This window comes from Lytechinus variegatus, chromosome 1 (genome assembly GCF_018143015.1).
Source record: "Lytechinus variegatus isolate NC3 chromosome 1, Lvar_3.0, whole genome shotgun sequence".
Taxonomy (NCBI): Eukaryota; Metazoa; Echinodermata; class Echinoidea; order Temnopleuroida; family Toxopneustidae; genus Lytechinus; species Lytechinus variegatus.
In genome coordinates, this window is record NC_054740.1 from 85,490,079 (window position 1) to 85,509,412 (window position 19,334).

The 19,334-nt window shown below is 39.4% G+C and overlaps 1 protein-coding gene across 1 annotated transcript; it reads right to left on the reverse strand.

The window, feature by feature from the left end:
• Positions 1-3,019: 3,019 nt before the first annotated feature.
• LOC121426084 lies at positions 3,020-8,095 on the reverse strand. Its single transcript, XM_041622235.1, has 3 exons — positions 7,592-8,095; positions 4,552-4,757; positions 3,020-4,414 (listed from the first exon to the last, which is right to left on the reverse strand). Exons 1-3 carry the CDS (start codon positions 8,035-8,037, stop codon positions 3,930-3,932), a joined length of 1,137 nt encoding a protein of 378 aa, XP_041478169.1. The 5' UTR covers positions 8,038-8,095; the 3' UTR covers positions 3,020-3,929.
• Positions 8,096-19,334: the final 11,239 nt, after the last annotated feature.

Below are 19,334 nucleotides of genomic sequence, written 5' to 3' on the forward strand. Positions count from 1 at the left end.
CGCGTATAACATTATCAGTCAATATCACCATCTTCCTGGCACCTTCCTCGTGATGAGAGGGTCTTGTTGAAGAAAACTTCTGACCATGAACAAAACTAGTAAATGGCTTAATTAACGGAGATACGAACTATTCTGCCCTCGCTGATAATATATATGGAGTTTTTACGATAACAAATTTTGTTCAAAAGGGACCTGGTAGACATAGGCGGAAATACATGATGTCGTACTATCCAAGTGCATGGGGGGGTGGAACAATAATTCACCCCTCCTGAATAAAAGTTTGCCGCTTGAATTTTCGTCGGTGCTGGTAGATACTACTACCCTATTATTATCCAACTATGATTTATAGCCCTGCAAACACCGCAGCACTACCACCACATCCAAACCCAATACCACCATTTTGTAACACAATCACACAATCATTGGTCAAGCCCCACAAAATTTTCGACCACATCATCTCACTTCTTACCACCACTACTATCTTTATCTTTGGTATTGTCACCACTACCACCGTCAGCACCACCAGCGTTAATATGCATCAGGCGCGCGGTTCTAGGGGGAGCTGGGGGGGGGCTGAAGCCCACTCAAATTTCGCTCAAGCCCCCACAAAATTTTCGATCACAAAGAAAAGAAATGCCCTAAAAATATGCATATACGTTGTATTGATTACTGCAGCATTCCATTAATATAGTCAACTGTTCTAAAATTACAGCTTTTACCATTCAAATTCAAAAATTTTCTTGCTCGGTCGCTACACGCTCCCTCACAAAATAATAATATCTAAATGCAGCAGACATCAATGCAGTCTCGTAATCCCCTACAAGAATGCCTACTTACTTTTTTAATTCAAATCTATACCCCTACTTCTCCCGAAACGAATGCAGTATAAACTTCCACTTTAACTCTAGATTTGTGTACATTCGTGTGAAATTTTATGATTCTTTATGATATGTTGTGGGTTTTCTTAAGAAAATGGTTGAGTCAGGTATGTCGATCCATTTTTTCAGATGAGGGGAGGGGGTGAAAATATCAAATTTCAATTTTAAACAGATCTTTGCACATGAAGAGCGCAAAAAAATACATGTTTGATATAGTATTTTAATGTCAAGTATAATTTTATGGTTTTATAGTGCTTTCCGATGATTTTTCATACATAATTGGCATTGAATATATACTATGAATTTTCAAGTTGTCAAATTATTGGAGGAGCAAATTGGTGTTTGTTCCCCCATATATTTTGATGGGGGCGATTACCCCTGCTACTCAGGATCGACGCATCTATTCAAAAGTATAATTCTATTTCTCTTAACAATCTATAATGTGTTATACAGGGTAGCGATCCAGGGGTCAGTCTCTTTTGCAAGCCTAATTTCTGCATTTCGAGTATCTTGGACGTTCATAAATAAAGTGTCCCAAATACTGGGTAGCACTTCGAAATTTTCTCCCGGTCACATTCCCTGGCAACATCTTATAAAGGGGTTTGTACCATTGGCATCATTTACATTCAAAGGTCTCTAGAATTTAAAAATATAGCGCTTTAAAGATTTTTTTCGCACGATAAAAGCAAGTCCCCTTCTTAATGCCATCATCTACATATAAATGTAGAACACCAATCAGTTACATCTACACTGTAAAAACGGTGGTGTTAAAATTGACACCAATCGGTTTTAATAGAGGACCACACCCTGAGGTGTTAAAATAACACCCTAGATATTGAACATAACACCAAAATGTGTAAATATAACAACCATAGGTGTTGCGATAACACCTATAGGTGTAAAACTAACACCACCAATTTAACACCGGTGTAAAATAACTGGTGTGGTCCTCTATGTACGTCGGTTTACACCACAGTTTTTACTGTGTAGATGAAATGGTTATGAGAAACATCGCTTAAAATTAGAAACAATATTATTTTGGGGTCGGGGATGGGGGATTAGCTGCTTAGTCAGATCAGTATAGTCTTCCACGCACACATAATGCTCCCCATAATAGGCCATTTCCATTGTGTTGGATAAACCCACGTCAATGCACGCCCTTGTACAAGCCCTACCAAAAGTTTTGGTCTTGAACCGCGCCTGACATACAACACTATCACCATCATCTATACTACAACATATTAAACCACCACCATCCCCACCATCTCCATCATAATAATTATCATCAGCACCACCAATAATATCAACGAGCATCACCATCATCTATACCACAACGAATTAAACCATGCACCATCATCACAGTTTGTATGACCTATATAACCAATATTAAAGGTCAAGTCCACCTCAGAAAAATGTTGATTTGAATCAATAGAGAAAAATCAGACAAGCACAATGCAGAAAATTTTATCAAAATCGCATGTAAAATAAGAAAGTTATGACATTCAAATATTCGCTTATTTTTAACAAAATAGTTACTTGAATGGGTCAGTTACATCCAAATGAGAGAGTTGATGATGTCACTCACTCTCTATGTCTTTTGTTTTTTTATTGTTTGAATTATACAATATTTCAATTTTTACGAATTTTATGATTAGGACCTCCTTGCCTGAAACACAAAATGTTAAGGAAATGGAATTCCACGTGTTCAGGGAGGAATGAAACTTCATTTCACATGACAATGACGAGAAAATCAAAATATTTCATATTTCACATAATAAAATACAAAAGAAATAGTGAGTGAGTGGTGTCATCAGTTCCCTCATTTGCATACTGACCAAGATGTGCATATCACTGTTTTGTGAAATGAAGCAAAACTTTAAAATGTCATAACTTTCTTATTTTACATCCCGTTTTACATCCGATTTTGATGAAATTTTCAGTGTTATGCTTGTTGAATTTTTCTCTTTTTATTAAAATCAAGTTTTTGTTGGGGTGGACTTGTCCTTTAAAATGTGTCACCATAAATCACCACCAAAACCCACCACTACGCCACTCCCTGTTTTATTTTAATCATGATCAGCATATATTCTTGAGATTTATTCATGAAAACACATAAAAAATAACAATTAAATGTATAGATAAAGTTGCAAAATATGTTTTTAATATTACTATCAGCATATTTCATGTTAGTAAAGTTACACTAACGCATACATGAACTGCAAGAACTGTGGTGTTAAAACTGAGACCAGTTGGTGTTAATAGAGGACCACACCCTGAGGTGTAAAAATTACTCCCTCGAGATTTATCGTAGCACCAAAGAGTGTAAATGTAACAACAAAAGGTCATGTATACCACCTATAGGTGCTAAACTAACAATGTCAATTTAACACCGGTGTAAAATAACATGCGGTCCTCTATGTACACCGGTTAACATCACAGTTTTTTGCTGTGTGTGAGTTGAGGGGTTAAGAAGGAAATAAAACGGGTATTTCGTACAGTGATAGTTCCTTTAGATAAAGAGCCATTTGATAATCTCGAGCACATCTCGTAGTAGACTGCTATTGTTTGGCGTTTAATCTATCTCGTCTTATAGTTTGGAATACTTCTCTGTTCTATCTTGAATAAAATACTACGACAATTTATAGATACCAGTGACTTCTCCGTCACAATTGTATTTAATCTTGATGGAGGTATTACCTGAGGAAATGAGGAAATGTTTTGGGGAAATGATTATATATTAAATAAAACAAATATCTTCCGATCAACGTTCTTAGGTAGGCCTAACCATGTGTAGTAGGTCCATGATTAAGCACACCTTTATTCATGAAAATTGCTGAAGTAATTTTTTACGAGCTTTTTAAAAGATGACTTAGGGAATGCTCACTCAATGGGAATTTGTCGATAGTCATATTATAATTCGCTCAAAGAGATATATTGTACCTTTAAAATGTCATAGGGTAATAATGTGGAGTCGTTATAATCATAAGATATTTTCAAAGTGTAAATTTGCCTTGACATGCAATACATTCAGGAAAATGAACGCTGATGTCTCTAATCCCTTCTTCCACTCCTCACGGCAGCATCATATGCTTTGTGCAAGATACCCTGGGTCATTCGTCCCATCCCTTCGGGGATTCGTCGGTGATCTCCGGAAAGAATCGCCTCGAGCAGACTGCGTTCGTTTTCCATTCGGCTCGGGTCAATCATTCGCTCTCGCTTGTTCTGGGAGAACCTCGGCGTATGTGGTCGGCGGACCGGAACGTTGCTCGGGATTCTTCGGCTGGATTGAAGACGTGCTCGTGGGTTGGCTGGTCTTGACCGAGTTTCGGTGTTCTGTGCCTTAGGTGTGATCGTAAGATTGGTGTTGTTACAAAACGATGGTGGTGTGAAGACGGACATGTTTGCTATATTTTCCCGTAGATCAAAGAACCTGGTACTGACCGATTGAATCATGGTCTTGTTTTCGTCCTTCTCCATGAAGATCTCCGTCACAGGCCAGCAGCCATTATCAGTAAATGTACCGATCCAGCTCTCCTCTGCATGAGGTAGAACAGAAAATCATGAAAGCAAATAAGTAAGAATTAGGAACAGATATCCTTTTTCTATTTGGGGGCAATGCTTACGAAGCTACTTTGTGTGTAAACATGATAAAGGGAAAAAAATTGTTACTTACTTTGCCTTCCTGGGATTCTGTCAGACCACTCTTGCACCATGAAGCCATTTCCTGGAGCACCAATCTCGTAGTAGTCTTCCAGGGTGGCATTGGATGGAATGGTGAAGTTGCGCCAGGTTCCTAGCTGTTCCACTGTGCATGTGTTGTAGTTGTGATTGATGACGTATTGTATCCCTTCATCATAAAGCATGATGTACTCGTAGATCCTATAAGAGGGGAAAAAGAATAATAATAATTATGTGCAACATTTATATAGCGCTTAATACAATGTTTCTAAGCGCTGCATACTATTACCCCGGCTTTAACAAGACCACCCTAGCTGATCGGACGTTTGAGCATTTAAGGATTTTTTTCCCCTACCCGGTACCTATTTACTACACCTGGATGGAGAGTGGTAAATGTACATCAACACCTTGCGAAAAGATACAAGTTCCAAGGTGCATTCGAAACCTGGACTATGTGGTTCAAAATATGGAGACTTATCCACTAAGCCACAACACCAACTTATTTAGTTGAGGTGTTTTTGTTACGCCTTTAAGACCCCTGTTTATGATGATTATTTTGAAGTAAGATAATTGTATTTGTTCTGTATTAGTAAGATTGTGATTATTTTCGAATTTTGCATTAAAATTCATCCAATTCGATTTGTTAACATGTAAAATTTATCAGGCCTACCAATGCAAGAACATCGATCTTGGGTATGATTTCGCGAAATAAAGGGAATTTCAATTATCCAACTATCAATCCAAAGTGAAATTCATCAGCAGGTATTTTAAAAGGGGCAAAGATGACCCAAAGATGACGTCACTACTTTCTTTGATGGGTTTAATAGAGCTACTTGAACTACACCTCGCATGTTATAATCTTACTTTTCTTTTTCTATGTCCTTCCTCTTTCCCCCTCTTTTTCCGAGTATTTTTCTCTCTACTTACAAAAATAAAAAACAGGGCAGTCGTCCATGCCCCCCCCCGTTTCAGGGACCATGAAAGATAGATACCTATTATGGTGTTGATATGTTTTGCATGACAAATATCCAATAATTACAATGCTGTTGTGCTTTTTTTTATCAAATTTAAAGTAATAATGAAATCTTTCAATCGAATTGCCCCTTTCATATTAAGAACATGAAAACGTTTTCATCTTTAAAAAATTGACTTAGGTCAATGGAAAAGTTCCCCCTAAAAATCAGCAACTACGGGAAAAGGAAATTCAGACAAATATCTGTTTAATGGCAGCTCCCTCGCTTCATCAGCGACACGCCCCACCCTCCCTCCCCTCCATTTCTCTCTCTCTCTCTCTCAGACCAAATCGTGTCCCAGGCCGACTCATATGTATAACTCCCAAAACCCACACACACACACACTCTCACTCACCCACACAACAAAGTTGCACACCTTCATGTGCTCTCTCGTATTAATATATCAAATGCATCATCATAAAAACACACACACACAAAGAAAACATTAATTTAACATGATTTAGGAGGTTAGTTGCAGTAGAGTAAAGATGAGTTCAAGGATCACAATCAGCTAGGGGTCCGTAACACAAAGCTTAACAGTAATCATAGGACATAATTAACGATTGATCTCAGTGACTATATACCTTACACAATCAATCGTGAAAATAAAGCATACGATTAATCTCTAAGTTTCGTGTTTCGAGACCATGGTGTTTTTGTTTAATTGCTGCATATATAGTCCATCAATATCCACATTGATATCGATAATGAAAGTCACATTGTATCCAGGGTATCATGCACAGGAGTCATGGTCTAACTTAATACGGAAACCGCCTTAAACCGCGTGATCCAGGGCCCACTATACAGGTTGCACGGGCCCAATCTGGCAGGTAATACTCATTCGAGCCAACCCATTGCTCAATTTTTTAATTTGATATTGCTGATTGACAAAAATGAATGGATATGACTGACAATCTAACACTGATTCTAGGGAGGGTACCTACTGAACTTCCTTTTTCCAAATTGGAAAGATATATCACCACTATGGAACTATATTTTTACTGGCAGAAGAATTATGGCCATTTTACTCTCTCAAGTGAAGAATTTGATCCCGTCAGGTGTAGTCTTCATAAATACTGATTTATTTTTAAAATGATCCGGTCGAGGTACCCTTTTCTGGTCAGATATGGAATGTCAGACATTTATCCTATCCACTAGTAAGCATTACTTTAACACACAGTCTATGGGGAAATGAATTAGGCCTGTGAGCCCTACAACGTCATACTCGGACGCTTCCGGACATTGAGCATTATAATTATCGGGGTGGGGGCAGATACAAGTACATGGCTATTGAAAATAATCTATATAAAAAAAATCTTTTTAAGATTAAAAAAAAAATGCAAGGGGCTAAGAAAAAGAAATTGTAAATGTTTTTCAAAAGTTTGGGATAATCGACTATTTAAGTGATTTAAGACATATAGGGACCATACTCTTAGGAAATTCCTGGTTTAAGAAATGCTAGTGTAAGGGGTGTAAAGAGTTGATATTTGATTTCCTTTGGTTTTTGCTTGTTGCTGCTGTCGTAAATTACTAATGCATTGGACTCTTGATTTGAATCTAGATATTTGGTTTTTCAAACTATCAATTTATTTGTTGTCGTCCAAATGGTCTCGTCGACAACCCAACAATGAACCCGAATGGTGATCAGACGAATTTTCGGTACACGGTAACCTATGTGCCGAATATTCTTTAAAATTATTCAGTAAATTAGTCTTTACTTTTTGTAACGATGTTATTCAATACATTTTTATATTGGGTCAAAAGGGAATTTGCTTTTCATATTATTCATCATTTTATCGCTTTTATTATCTTCCTTTATTTCTTACGATCTCCTGCCAAGTAAACCATTATTTTGAATAAGAGTTGCATCATTGCGCGAGGGGGGGGGGGGCTATACATGTACACTAGAAGATCAACAAAGGTTTATTTATTTATTCATTCATTCATTTATAAATAATTAACGAAATATTTTTCAAAATTTGGTGAAATTGGCTTGATAATTGTGTTAACTGAATATCTCACCTTTTTCCTGGAAGCTGGGCGTGTTTATCTTCCATGATCCTCTTTCTTCGGTTAACGCCATCGAATGTGATGTTGAAACGGTTGTTGATGCCCTGGATGTGATCCCACTCGCTGGCTCTTCCCTCCCATTGCTCTGCAGTGTGGCAAGGGGTGGCGCCCACGGCTGGTCTAAGCCTTGATGCTGTCTGGGCATTGTCTATTGGTTCGACGTTGACTGGTTCGTAAACGAACTCATCATTAGGCCTATACCGATCTATTGGGACTTCATCGATGTCGGGGTTACTAACGCGTACCTTGATTGGCCTACGATGAAAATCACGAGCTTGGTGTGGTTGGAGTATGGCCCGGGCTTTTCCGAACGCCTTCCCGACATCGACCCGTCCCAAAACGATGCCAAGAGACCCAAGAAAGATAAGGATAACGAGATCCCTTGTTGGTGCCATCATTGCAAACGCGATTGTCGCGTTCTCAAAATGAAATGATACAGTTTTGGGAAAATGTTTTTGCTATTAACAATGGGCGGATAGAGAGTGTTGATACAGGTCATACGCAAGGTTATCGTATTATGATTTTTACAGGAAACAAAGGTGTTTGAGAGTTCGGGTAAAGAGGTACCTGATGAAAAAATACATGAGGGGAGGGGTAATTTCGATTTTTTCCCCCTTCTTACTTCTTCTTCTTCTTTCCTTGACTTTTGACTCATTTTAGAAGTTGGTCAATGAAAGCCAGCAGTCATGACTTTTATTTAGCCATGTCGTTATTGAATGAACAGTACAAAATCAAATATGCAAATAATTATTATTTCATTTTAGATTTGGGCATACTTAGGCCTGTGAAAATAAATGCACGTGCTGGATCGATCAGATTTACTCGCAGGAGATGAGTTTTAAAACATCTGTGCCGAATCATTTTGCCCAACAGAAGGACTATTTAGAAAGAAAAAGGGAAAATTACTTTTTGTGTTATGTCTAGGATAGTGATTTTTTTCTTTTTTTTTATCTCACGATATCGAAAATTCGGTAGGACAATCAAGTACTTTCCATATAACAGAGGTGGTGTTAGGGGGCTACAGAGCGAACCCCCCCCCCCTATGATTTTCAAGCAATAGAAAAATAGGAAATTAGAAAAAGGAAGTAAAAAAAAAGAGTTCGGACAAAATGGTGGGTTGGTACCTGCAAAAACAACTACACTGAGAGGCCGACTATTGTGAACGAACAATAGTCTTTGAATTGGTGTCTAATCCCGCTTCAGCATTACACTACCGTGTGAGTAAAAAAAAATACACCTCACAAATCCAAAATTTAATACAATTATTATATACAACCGGAAAGAGTATATCTTCTCCCAAATAATTTGAAGCCATACTTGTGTGGTATGTCTTCATGCCTGGATGATCAGTAAGTATTTTGTGAAGTGATGTAAATTTTGACTTGAGCCAAAGTAAGGCATGGCTCCAATTAATGAATCTAGATATCAAAGATTTCATAAGCCTACAAAGGTTGCATTAAAATCTATTGCAAAACAACTTATCAATAATTGAAATTGGAATTGTTTAGTAAATAATTTCAAGTATCAATTCTTAATTTCATTTCATTGAAGAGGGGTTTGCAAATGTGTTTACTAACTCATGTAAGATTATGACATCATTGGATTCATTCATTTTTTAAGCCGTGCCTTATTTTGGCGCAAATCGAAATTTACATCACTGTAAAAAAAAGAAGAAAAAAAACCTCCAGATAATCCATGCGTACACTCATTCCACATCATTTAATACGCTATCAATCTTTATGGGAGAAGCTACTCTTTCATGCCATAATTATCTAATAATTATGTGTTATCAAATACATGAAATATTTAAATTTCCCTTAAATGGGGGGGGGGTTGAGGTGTAATTTTTTTTGGGGGACCCTCCACGCGGTAGTATTTTATGGTGAAAGTTCAACCATGGTTCAACATCCATTTGTGTCAGTCGGTTTGTTATATCGACCCGGAGGGGGGGGGCACTCAGTATATAATGCATAGTGGGTATGTGCCGCGGAGGGGACCCCCATTTTTACACCCAAATTTCCGTTCCAAGGCATAGCATTTTTGTCTTTTTGAGAAAAAAACAAAGAAAGCCGCTCCAAGGCATAGCATTTTGTTCTTATCGAGAAAAAAGAAGAAATCCGCTCCTAAGCTTCGCATATTTTTCGTTACGCCATTCCGGTTGCATTGATCTGCTGCAATTTTGGTGAAAAGCGGCCGCCGAGCGCTGTCCGACCATCGTCTCTGCCCGAGCGCACCCGGCGGAGGCCGCGCTAGCTGCATCATGCACGCATGCCCGTTCCATAGGGGTGCATACGCACGCGTACTCACACGCTGGCGATCCGTTCCAAGGACCCCCGTTTTCACAAAATTGTAGTTTTACAATAAGCCCGCTCCAAGGCCCCCGCTTTTTGTCTCGCCCGCGGCACACCCCTACCACTTTTTTTGGTCGAGTGCCCCCCCCCGGGATATCGACACTATTTGGTGTTATATTAATTTTCAATGGCGTATTGTAACACTTTCAGTGTGCGTTCCTGTAACAGCGCCGTCTGTTATATATACAGTGTATTTGCAAAACACCCCTATTTTTCATATTATCAAAATATACCCTATCACCACTGATCCAATACAAAGGACTCTGGTGGAGACTTTGGTATGAACGTATATACAGGTTTATTATACAGGCCAGCTAGGCAGGTCAATCAACAGGCATGGTATCCATGTTGCGGGAGGTGTATGGAGTGCTTAGATATCCATACTGATATCGTAACATCCCCCTTCTTCTGATAAGATTGAGAATTTCAAATTTCAAGGATATTGTTTTCAAACAATACTTTTGGTAGTCTGCAAATTTTGGTAATTTGGCTTGGTTATGATTTATCATATAATAATATAGCAATTGTTTGGTTTGTGAGAACTGAGAATAATATCAATTTGTGATAAACTGTATGCATCTTCAATTTTACATAACTTCAATCTCGTGCAAAACTGAAAATAATTTGGATAACCGGATTGATCCTGAAATCAATATTTCCAAACAATAAGTTTTGGTTATAGTGTCTTTTTGATAATTTCGTGAACACTATCTTGACATACCAAAAATAATGTACAATGATTATACATGCATATAATAAACTTAAAACTACACTAATGTCTTCAGTGTTGTCTTCTTTCTTCTCTTTCTCTTCTTTGTTTGAGAGTTTAGAGTGTTCATAATGTTCAATCTTCAAACATGAATCTCTCTGGTTTGCGAATAGTGCGTCCAGACCTCGTAGTTTGTATGTCTGTTGAGATTGATTAGTGTTAGAGTTGGACATTGGTGTTCGTTGGACGTTGTCTTCCTCTGGTTGAGTTTCTGTGGAATGGTTTTCTTCGTCGAACCTCACACGCTTTGGAGTTGGGTTGGTGGATGGAATTTCCCTCAAGTGAGATCTATTTCTCCTCAAGATTCCTCCATTCGGCGTTGAAACTTCGTAGGATCGAGGTTCTTCACAGATTTTGGATACTTTGGCTGGTATCCAAGTGTTGTCTCTTGGATGCAGAACTCTCACAGGCTGTCCTACATGCAGTGGTGGCAGATCAGAACTTGCATGTCGATCATGCACTTCCTTCATTTTGTCTTGCCTATTCAAGAGAAACTCGGTGGCAGTAGAATCTCTCGAAAGATAGTGACTTGGCAATGTGGTTCGGATGGGTCTTCCAAACAACATCTCTGCTGGTGATCTCAAGTTATTGTCAACTGGTGTTGCTCTCAGGTGCATCATGGCTAGTTGACTGTCTTGGCTAGTTTGAGAACACTTTGTCAACAGATTCTTGATTGTACGAACCATTCTCTCAGCTAATCCGTTGGATCTTGGATAGTGCGGTGAAGAAGTGATGTGCTTGATATTCCACTTCTTGCACATGTCTTGGAATGGTTTTCCGACAAATTGTGGACCGTTGTCGGACACAATCTCTTCTGGTGGACCGAACAGACTGAAGATTCCCGTCATCTGTCTTGCTATAGCTGCACTGGATGTATCGGTTAGCTTAGCAATGATCGGATACTTGGAATAGTAATCAGTAACAAGTAGATACTCTTGTCTATTGAGCATGAACAAGTCGGTACCCAGTCTGGTCCATGGTGCTGGTGGTACATCATGGGGATGCAGTGGCTCTTTCTGCTGTCTTGCTTGGTGTTTCTGGCATGTTTCACACTGCTTTATCAACTGATCAATGTCCTTGTTGATGTTTGGCCAGAACACTGTCTCACGAGCAAGTCGTCTCGTGCTTTCGATTCCCATGTGTCCTAGATGAAGCTGTCTAAGGATGTCATTCCTTAGTGTCTTCGGTATGATGACTTGACTTCCCTTGAAGAGTACTCCGTGTGATACTCCAATTTCATCTCTGTAAGACCAAAATTGACGAAGGGATGTCGGCAATTCTTGGATGGTCTCAGGCCATCCCTGAGTGACTATTTGCCATAGTGATCTGAGAACAGGATCATTAGCCGTTTCTCTCTGAAGCTCTGTTCTCTTGTGTTGTCCGAAGTATATCAAGTCAATCTGGTGCGAATCTTCGGCTTCAGAGCAGATGGATTCCACTCTGACATCTAGCGGAACATCGCGTGCTTCCTTGGGATTAGGAAGTCGGCTCAAGGTATCGGAAAGAATCATGTCTTTTCCTGGTCGATACTTGACTTGAAATCGGTATCCTTGGACTTTGATAAGCAATCTCTGTAGACGTGGTGGTGCACTTCTAAGAGGTTTCTTCCATATAATCTCCAATGGTCTGTGATCTGTTATGACGGTGAATTCCTTCCCGAACAGATATGTATGGAAGCGGTTGATACCAAACACTAGGGCTAAGGTTTCCCTCTCTATGTTGGAATAGTTGGACTGTGCAGTGGAAAGACTTTTGGATGCAAATGCAACTGGTTTGCCTTGCTGGAGCAGGCATGCTCCTAGCCCTTTCATCGATGCATCTACCTCAAGAGTTGTCTCTTTCTTTGGGTCATAGAATTGTAGACATGCACCTAATGATACTACACTTTTCAGGCTGTTCAAGGAATGTTCATGATCATCGTCCCAGATGAATGGTACTTCCTTGTGTAGAAGTTCTCGAAGTGGCGCTGACTTCTCTGAGAAGTTAGGAATGTATGCTGCTAGGTATGTGAATAATCCTAGGCATCTCTGAACATCTTCTTTGTCCTTGGGTGATGGCATTGATGTGATAGCTTCTACCTTGCTCAGATCTGGGTAGATACCTGATCTAGTGTACTTGGAACCAAAGAAGTTGATGGCTTCCTTCTTGATAGTACATTTGGAGCTGTTGAACACTAAGCCTTCTTGCTTTGCCGTCTCCATGAGTAAGTAGAGATTCCTATCGTGTTCCTCCTCCGTTCTTCCTACGATCGCTATGTCATCTGCGATGCATATGCAGCCTGGCACATTTTGGACAATCCTATCCATATGCTGCTGGAAGATATCCTGACTAGTACATAACCCAAATGGTAGTCTTTGGAAGCAGTACCTTCCAAATGGTGTACGGAATGTGGTGAGATCCTGGCACTCCTCTGCTAGGTGAACCGACCAGTAACCAGCCTTCGCGTCTAACTTAGAGAAGTACTGAGCTCCTGCGAAGACAGGTTGGACCTCTTCCAAGGTTGGTACCTTGTGTGGGCATCTCTTCAAGGCATCATTTAACCTCCTGGGGTCAAGACAAATCCTGATGGATCCATCTTTCTTCACAACAGTGGTCATGGAGCTGCACCAATCGGTGTGGTACTCAATTTTCTGATGACTCCTTGCTGCTCCATTTTGTCCAGTTCCGCCTTGATTTTGTCTTTCAAGTGTACGCTGCACTTGCGGGGTGCGTCTATGGTAGGTTTAGCATCATCCTTGACATGAAGCATTGCCTTTCCTCGGAACTACCAATAGCATCAAACTGATTCGGATATGCTTGTTTGAGATCCCTTACACTTGTGATAGGTGTTTGTTTAGGATTGGTTGCAGGTGTTTTGTTGTGCATTGAGTGAATTGTGATAATTCCAAGGTCAGTGCAACCTAACAACCCTAGGATCGCTGGACCCTTGACATCTGCTACATAGAATGTATGTGTTGACCATTTTGTACTCTTGTATCTACACTTTATGTCTAGTGTACCCTTACATGGAATTTGTGTCTCTCCGTAAGCTACAAGTTTTATTGTTGTTTGTTTCACTACTGATTCCCACTTTGGACCGTAAATTGCCTTGGCGGTACGTACAGTGATAGTGTTAGCACTTGCCCCCGAGTCCACTTTTAGGTAAAGCTTATGTTGACCTACTCTCTGTGGGCATATTATGTCAATGTTAGCAAATGCTACAGTACCTTCTGGATTTACAACTGTGTGTGGTCCACTAGTGTGTATGGTGTCGAATTGTGCTACGTTGAATGGACTATCTGTAGATTGATAATGATCATGATCTGTGGTAGTATCATGTGTTATGTCCATTTCGCTTATTGGTTTGCTCTTTCGTTTTCGACTTTGATCGTGATTTGTTTTGTTTTGGTTTACGATCATCAGATACCGTGTCTGATCTTTGGTCATCTGATCTACGATTCTGTTTACGACTACGATCATTTTTCGATTTACGACAGAATTTGGCCCAATGGCCCTTGGTGCCACAGGCACGGCACTCATCGTCATACGCAGGGCACTGACGAGGTTTGTGGAAACGTCCGCAGTTACCACATGCTTTTCGTCCCTGGTTACGCTTGAACGAATCGATATTCTGTTTAGGGTCTAGTGTCTCAAGACATTGTCGGCTCGCAGCAACTGCCTCGTATTTACGACCTTCTACCAAAATTTGTTCGACCTTGTAACCTTTCGGTTGATCTAGCAATGACTTTTGGAATTCGAGACTTGGAGTTGACGCAATCACCAGCTCCATGATTCGCTCATTTAACTCAGCTTCCTCGAAATCGCAATTTTTGGCTTTGTCCCTACACCTGGTTACGAATTCATCGATCGTTTCATCTGGTTTCTGCCTGTACCGCATTAGCTCTAAGCGGGTGTATGCGAAAATTGATATTGACCTTTAACTGTGCCTCTAATAGTCTCCATAGCTCTTGCGGTTTTTCTTTATCGGTCTCTGATAGCCCCGATGCATTGATTCGACGCAAGCCTTCATTGCCTACAGCAATCTTGATTTTTATAGCCATTTTTCTCTGATCAGTTATGTCTTGGTCTGCTAGAATCAGCTCCATTCTTTGTCTGAAAAGCTGGAACTCTTCTGGTAGGTCTGTTGCCTCCCAGTTCATTTCTGGATATTTTCCACTACTCATTGTGTATGTTCGCTGTACGTTTTAGGTATTTAAATGAATGAGTGTAGATATTAATGTCTGATTATATCCACGTGTGAACGCTCCTTACAGTCACAGGTCGACTGGTGATGATACCTGTAACGCACTCACAGCCCTGTGTGAATGTCATTAGGTGTTTCATGCAGTGAAAATGTTGGTCACTCCCACTCACTTCTCACACTCCAGACTTACAATTAATATTAGGAAAATATTAATTCATTGTTCACACTCCAGTCCAGAAAATTAAGTAATTTAGGTTTTATCAACTTTTAGTGTATGTTGATCTTATGATGCAGACCTCTGTGCCAGTGATTGAACACAGTTATAACTTATTCAGGCTATATTTGATTGTTTACAGTTACCGTTAGCATCTCGCTCCTTCTCACAACACTGTGTGATTTGCTGTGACAGTGCATTGGGTATGCACGGTACGGTACGGTACAGTAGCGATGCGATAGCCGGGGCGAGCGGGCGAGCGGCTCGCGGGCGCCCGTTGGGTTAGTAGGTATGAAGCATGCGAATTTCGGTAAAAAGACATGCAGTTTACTTCCCAACAATACAGTATCTGGTTACTTGATCCCTGTCATTTCAAAGGCTGATCCCACCGCTGCCACCATGATCCAATACAAAGGACTCTGGTGGAGACTTTGGTATGAACGTATATACAGGTTTATTATACAGGCCAGCTAGGCAGGTCAATCAACAGGCATGGTATCCATGTTGCGGGAGGTGTATGGAGTGCTTAGATATCCATACTGATATCGTAACAACCACCACTGCTCTCAAAGGGCCAATGAATTCCTAGCGAACATTATTACCGTCTCCATCTGAACTTTCACTTCTTGTTAATTTGTTTTTTATGTGGCTAGTTAACGATAGAATATGATGATGATTATGATGGAGCTATACAAATTCAAGCAAGAATAATTTTACTGTTGAATATCTTATCCCCGACGAAAAATACACAAAACCCTCGCTAACTTAAAGGTATTGTTTAACTTTGTGAGCAGCCAATTTGAAAAAATTCTCAAACCAAGATGAAACATGTGTAGAAGTGCATGTATTAGAACTAATAAACCCTGAAAACAACTATTATTGAGAATGAAAAGCTAAAACTACAAGGCAAACCCCGATTTTGAAAATAATCGTCTTATAGACGCCTCATGAATAGTACACATAAGTGTATGGGATGAAATTAAGATGGTGTTTCTGGTCACTTTATATTTCAATTTTTGAAGCATTAAATAATTATTTTCGAACGCAATTTTTTTCTGGGCTTCTATTTTGTAACATATCACAGACACAGGTGACAAGTGTGACCTTCTAGCTCAGATTTTTTTTAATGTCAAACCAATGTTAACCAATCACTTTAACTGATATCAACACTCTATTTATAAAGGGATGGTCGATGCAAGATATTTTTATATCTCAAAAAATAGAGTAAAATTCACAAAGGAAAAGCTGAAAATTTGATCAGAATCGGATAAGTTATTGAATTTTGAAGATTTGCATTATTCCGGTGAAATAGTTCTAGGCATGTCTTTATGAATATTCATTAGGTTAGCTGATGATGTCATATACCCAATTATTCTTTTATTATATGAAATTAGGTTTATTCATTTTTTTTCTACCAAGAACTAAAACAATTGGATTGACAGCTGATATAACCTCGCTATTTGATGGCGATTTCGATGAAATTTTCAGCACTTTGCCCTGTGAATTTTACTTTATTTATTTAGATATAAATATTTTCAGCCCGGGCCAACCCTTTAAAACCCCTTTTGGTTTTCATTCGAATCGCACTCATCTATTTTTCAGCTCCCACGACTTTTGACTTCTTCCGATAAAATCCAAAACTGTTACCAAAACATTTATTCGTGTTGATCAATTTGCCTCTCCATTTCCCACAGTCGGTTGTTTGTGCGGGTCAGGGAGGCTTTGTATAAAATGAAGAGAGTATCCCCCCCCCTCACACACACACACACACCCTTACACACATGGGATAATGATACATTCAGGATCAGGTTCATATTATGTTTTCCTCCAAATGGCCGTGACTTCAATTGCTCTCGTCAAAAAGCAATTTAATCAGGATCATGATACCCCATGTATTCAGATAAGGCTTAATTTTTCCCCTTAGGTATGCCGTAGAAATTTGTGATGATGTGATGTTGGAGGTTCCTTTGAGTTTTAGTTATTAATCTCAATATAGCTGTTTTGTTTTTATCCTTTGATTGAAACTTTATTCATCAGACATTCAGAGGGAAAGAAATTTGACCCAGTAGATACCAATCACCGAACTTTATTTTTTTTTCAATGACAAAATATCAATTAAAGTCAGTTAATTATCTGTAAATTTCCTGTTTATTGTTTCGATGGTGTAATTTCCATGATACCAGTTTTAAATCGGTTCTTGTCTAATCCAGAGCGGGATTCAGAGGCGGTGCGACGGGGACAGGGGTGCCTGCCTTTGTGATTCCTTTTTAATAAGAGTTGAACAAAACAAAAGAAAAAAGCAGGAAAGGAGAATGAAGAAATAAGTGTATCGGAAGGGAAGATATAGGTAATATAACTCTATACTAGCCCTTTAACATGTTTAATGAAATGTAGGAGAAACGCCCTCTACATAATATCTTATATGGGGATGAAATAATCGTTCTAAAATATCAATCGCCATTATATGATGTCAGAGTTATCAATAGACAATTATCCATTATTATTATTATCCCGTGATAAGTAATTGTCTATTGATACTCTGTATATGATGTGTTATAGCGCCACCTTGTGACGCTAGCCGGCTAGTTGATAAACACAATATTATTTCCAACGAATTGTTATTTCTGTGATTATTTCTCGCCCCTTTTCGGCGCCGTGTTGTAAAGACAATGTTTCCTCAATAAATGGTAGGCCCAAATGTAATTATTGTGATCGTTGTGTCATCTTTACTGTCGTCGTGGCTTGAATCCCTGTCATTCATACATAATATGTGCAGTAAAATGGCCACTGCTAAAACTGGCAAGCGGTCGGTCGGGTATGACATTTCCCGTGATAGGTAATTGCTTTGGTGAATTGTTCTTTCTCACGGCTAATACAGTCCCACACATAGCCCATTATGTTGGCTTACCCGCGGTACTATTACCGCTATTGTCAACCTCGTCCCCAGGCCCGAGTGAATGGCCGCCCATTTTACGCCCGAGAGAGAGGCACAACCCCCAATAATTTCCCCTATCAGAATGGACTTGATATAGGTCCGACTCCTAGTCTAGGATCTGACATAGAATTTAGTTATACTCAAAGTGACAAATGCAAAACTGACACTAATTTCAGTCAAAATGAGTTTGAAAGAGAGTCAGAGAGCGATGATCATGCACACGATTTTGATGACATGAATCAAGAATGTGATGATGAAGAAGATGACCTGTGTTATTTTGATTACAAGCATGACAAGAATCATGGTGAAGGTACAGTTGGTTATGGTAATCTTAATGTAGACTCAAAAGAATGTGTTGAAGGATATGAACATTATGAATCTGCTAGTTATTTTGATAACGGTAATCTAGAGGATAGTGATGGGAGTTGTGGTGATTACTGTAATAATGTAGACTTGCAGAAATTTAATGAAGAAGGATATGACATGAGTGATTATGATATTAGTAATCAAGATGATGAGAGTGTCGGTTATTGCAAAGATAACACAGACTCACAGGAATGTTATGATGAAGGAGATGAGTACATGTGGGATAGGGTTCAACCCAATTCTCTCTTCCATATATCACAACATACGCAATCAACATGCCAAACACAGACATATGCCGATACTACTAGTTCTGCCCATTCAAATCATGCAGATATAGATAACACAGATAAGTGTCCTCTGTGCTCTAGCGCAAGGGGTAACATTTCGTACCAACACCATATCAGTGTTTGCCCCTTCTTGCCCTTAGAAGATAGACTGTGTGTTATACAAGCCCGTCGTGTTGCAAAAATCCTTGGGCATGACGATATCCTTGATATAGACTTACAGGACCTAGACGGTTATTGTGATTCTGATCGTGACCTCTCAGATGATAAGTTGTCTGACGTTGATGACGATATTCTTCCCACTGGATGCAGTGGCGTAGCTACGGGGGGGCATGGGGGGGCACGTGCCCCCCTGAGATTTGGTGTGCCCCCCCAGAAAAAATTGGAAGAGCAAAAAAAAAAAGAAAAGAAAAGAGGGAGAAAGAAAAAAGGAAAAGAAGAAAAAAGAAGAGGAAAATAAGAGGAGGAAGACGAGTGAATGAAATAATGTAAGGGGAAGACTTGCAATAAAAAACTAGAACTGCAATCGTTTCAGAACGATGTGCATGCATTGACGCCTCTGATTTAATAGAGGGCAAGAAACAGAAGGAGAT

Excerpts from the sequence above, each read along its gene's own strand:
- LOC121426084 (XM_041622235.1), bottom strand. The coding sequence starts at position 8,037 with ATGATGGCACCAACAAGGGATCTCGTTATCCTTATCTTTCTTGGGTCT. Across the intron at positions 4,758-7,591 it reads GCCCAGCTTCCAGGAAAAAG|GATCTACGAGTACATCATGC; the intron begins GTGAGATATTCA and ends CCCCTCTTATAG. Across the intron at positions 4,415-4,551 it reads CAGAATCCCAGGAAGGCAAA|AGGAGAGCTGGATCGGTACA; the intron begins GTAAGTAACAAT and ends TACCTCATGCAG.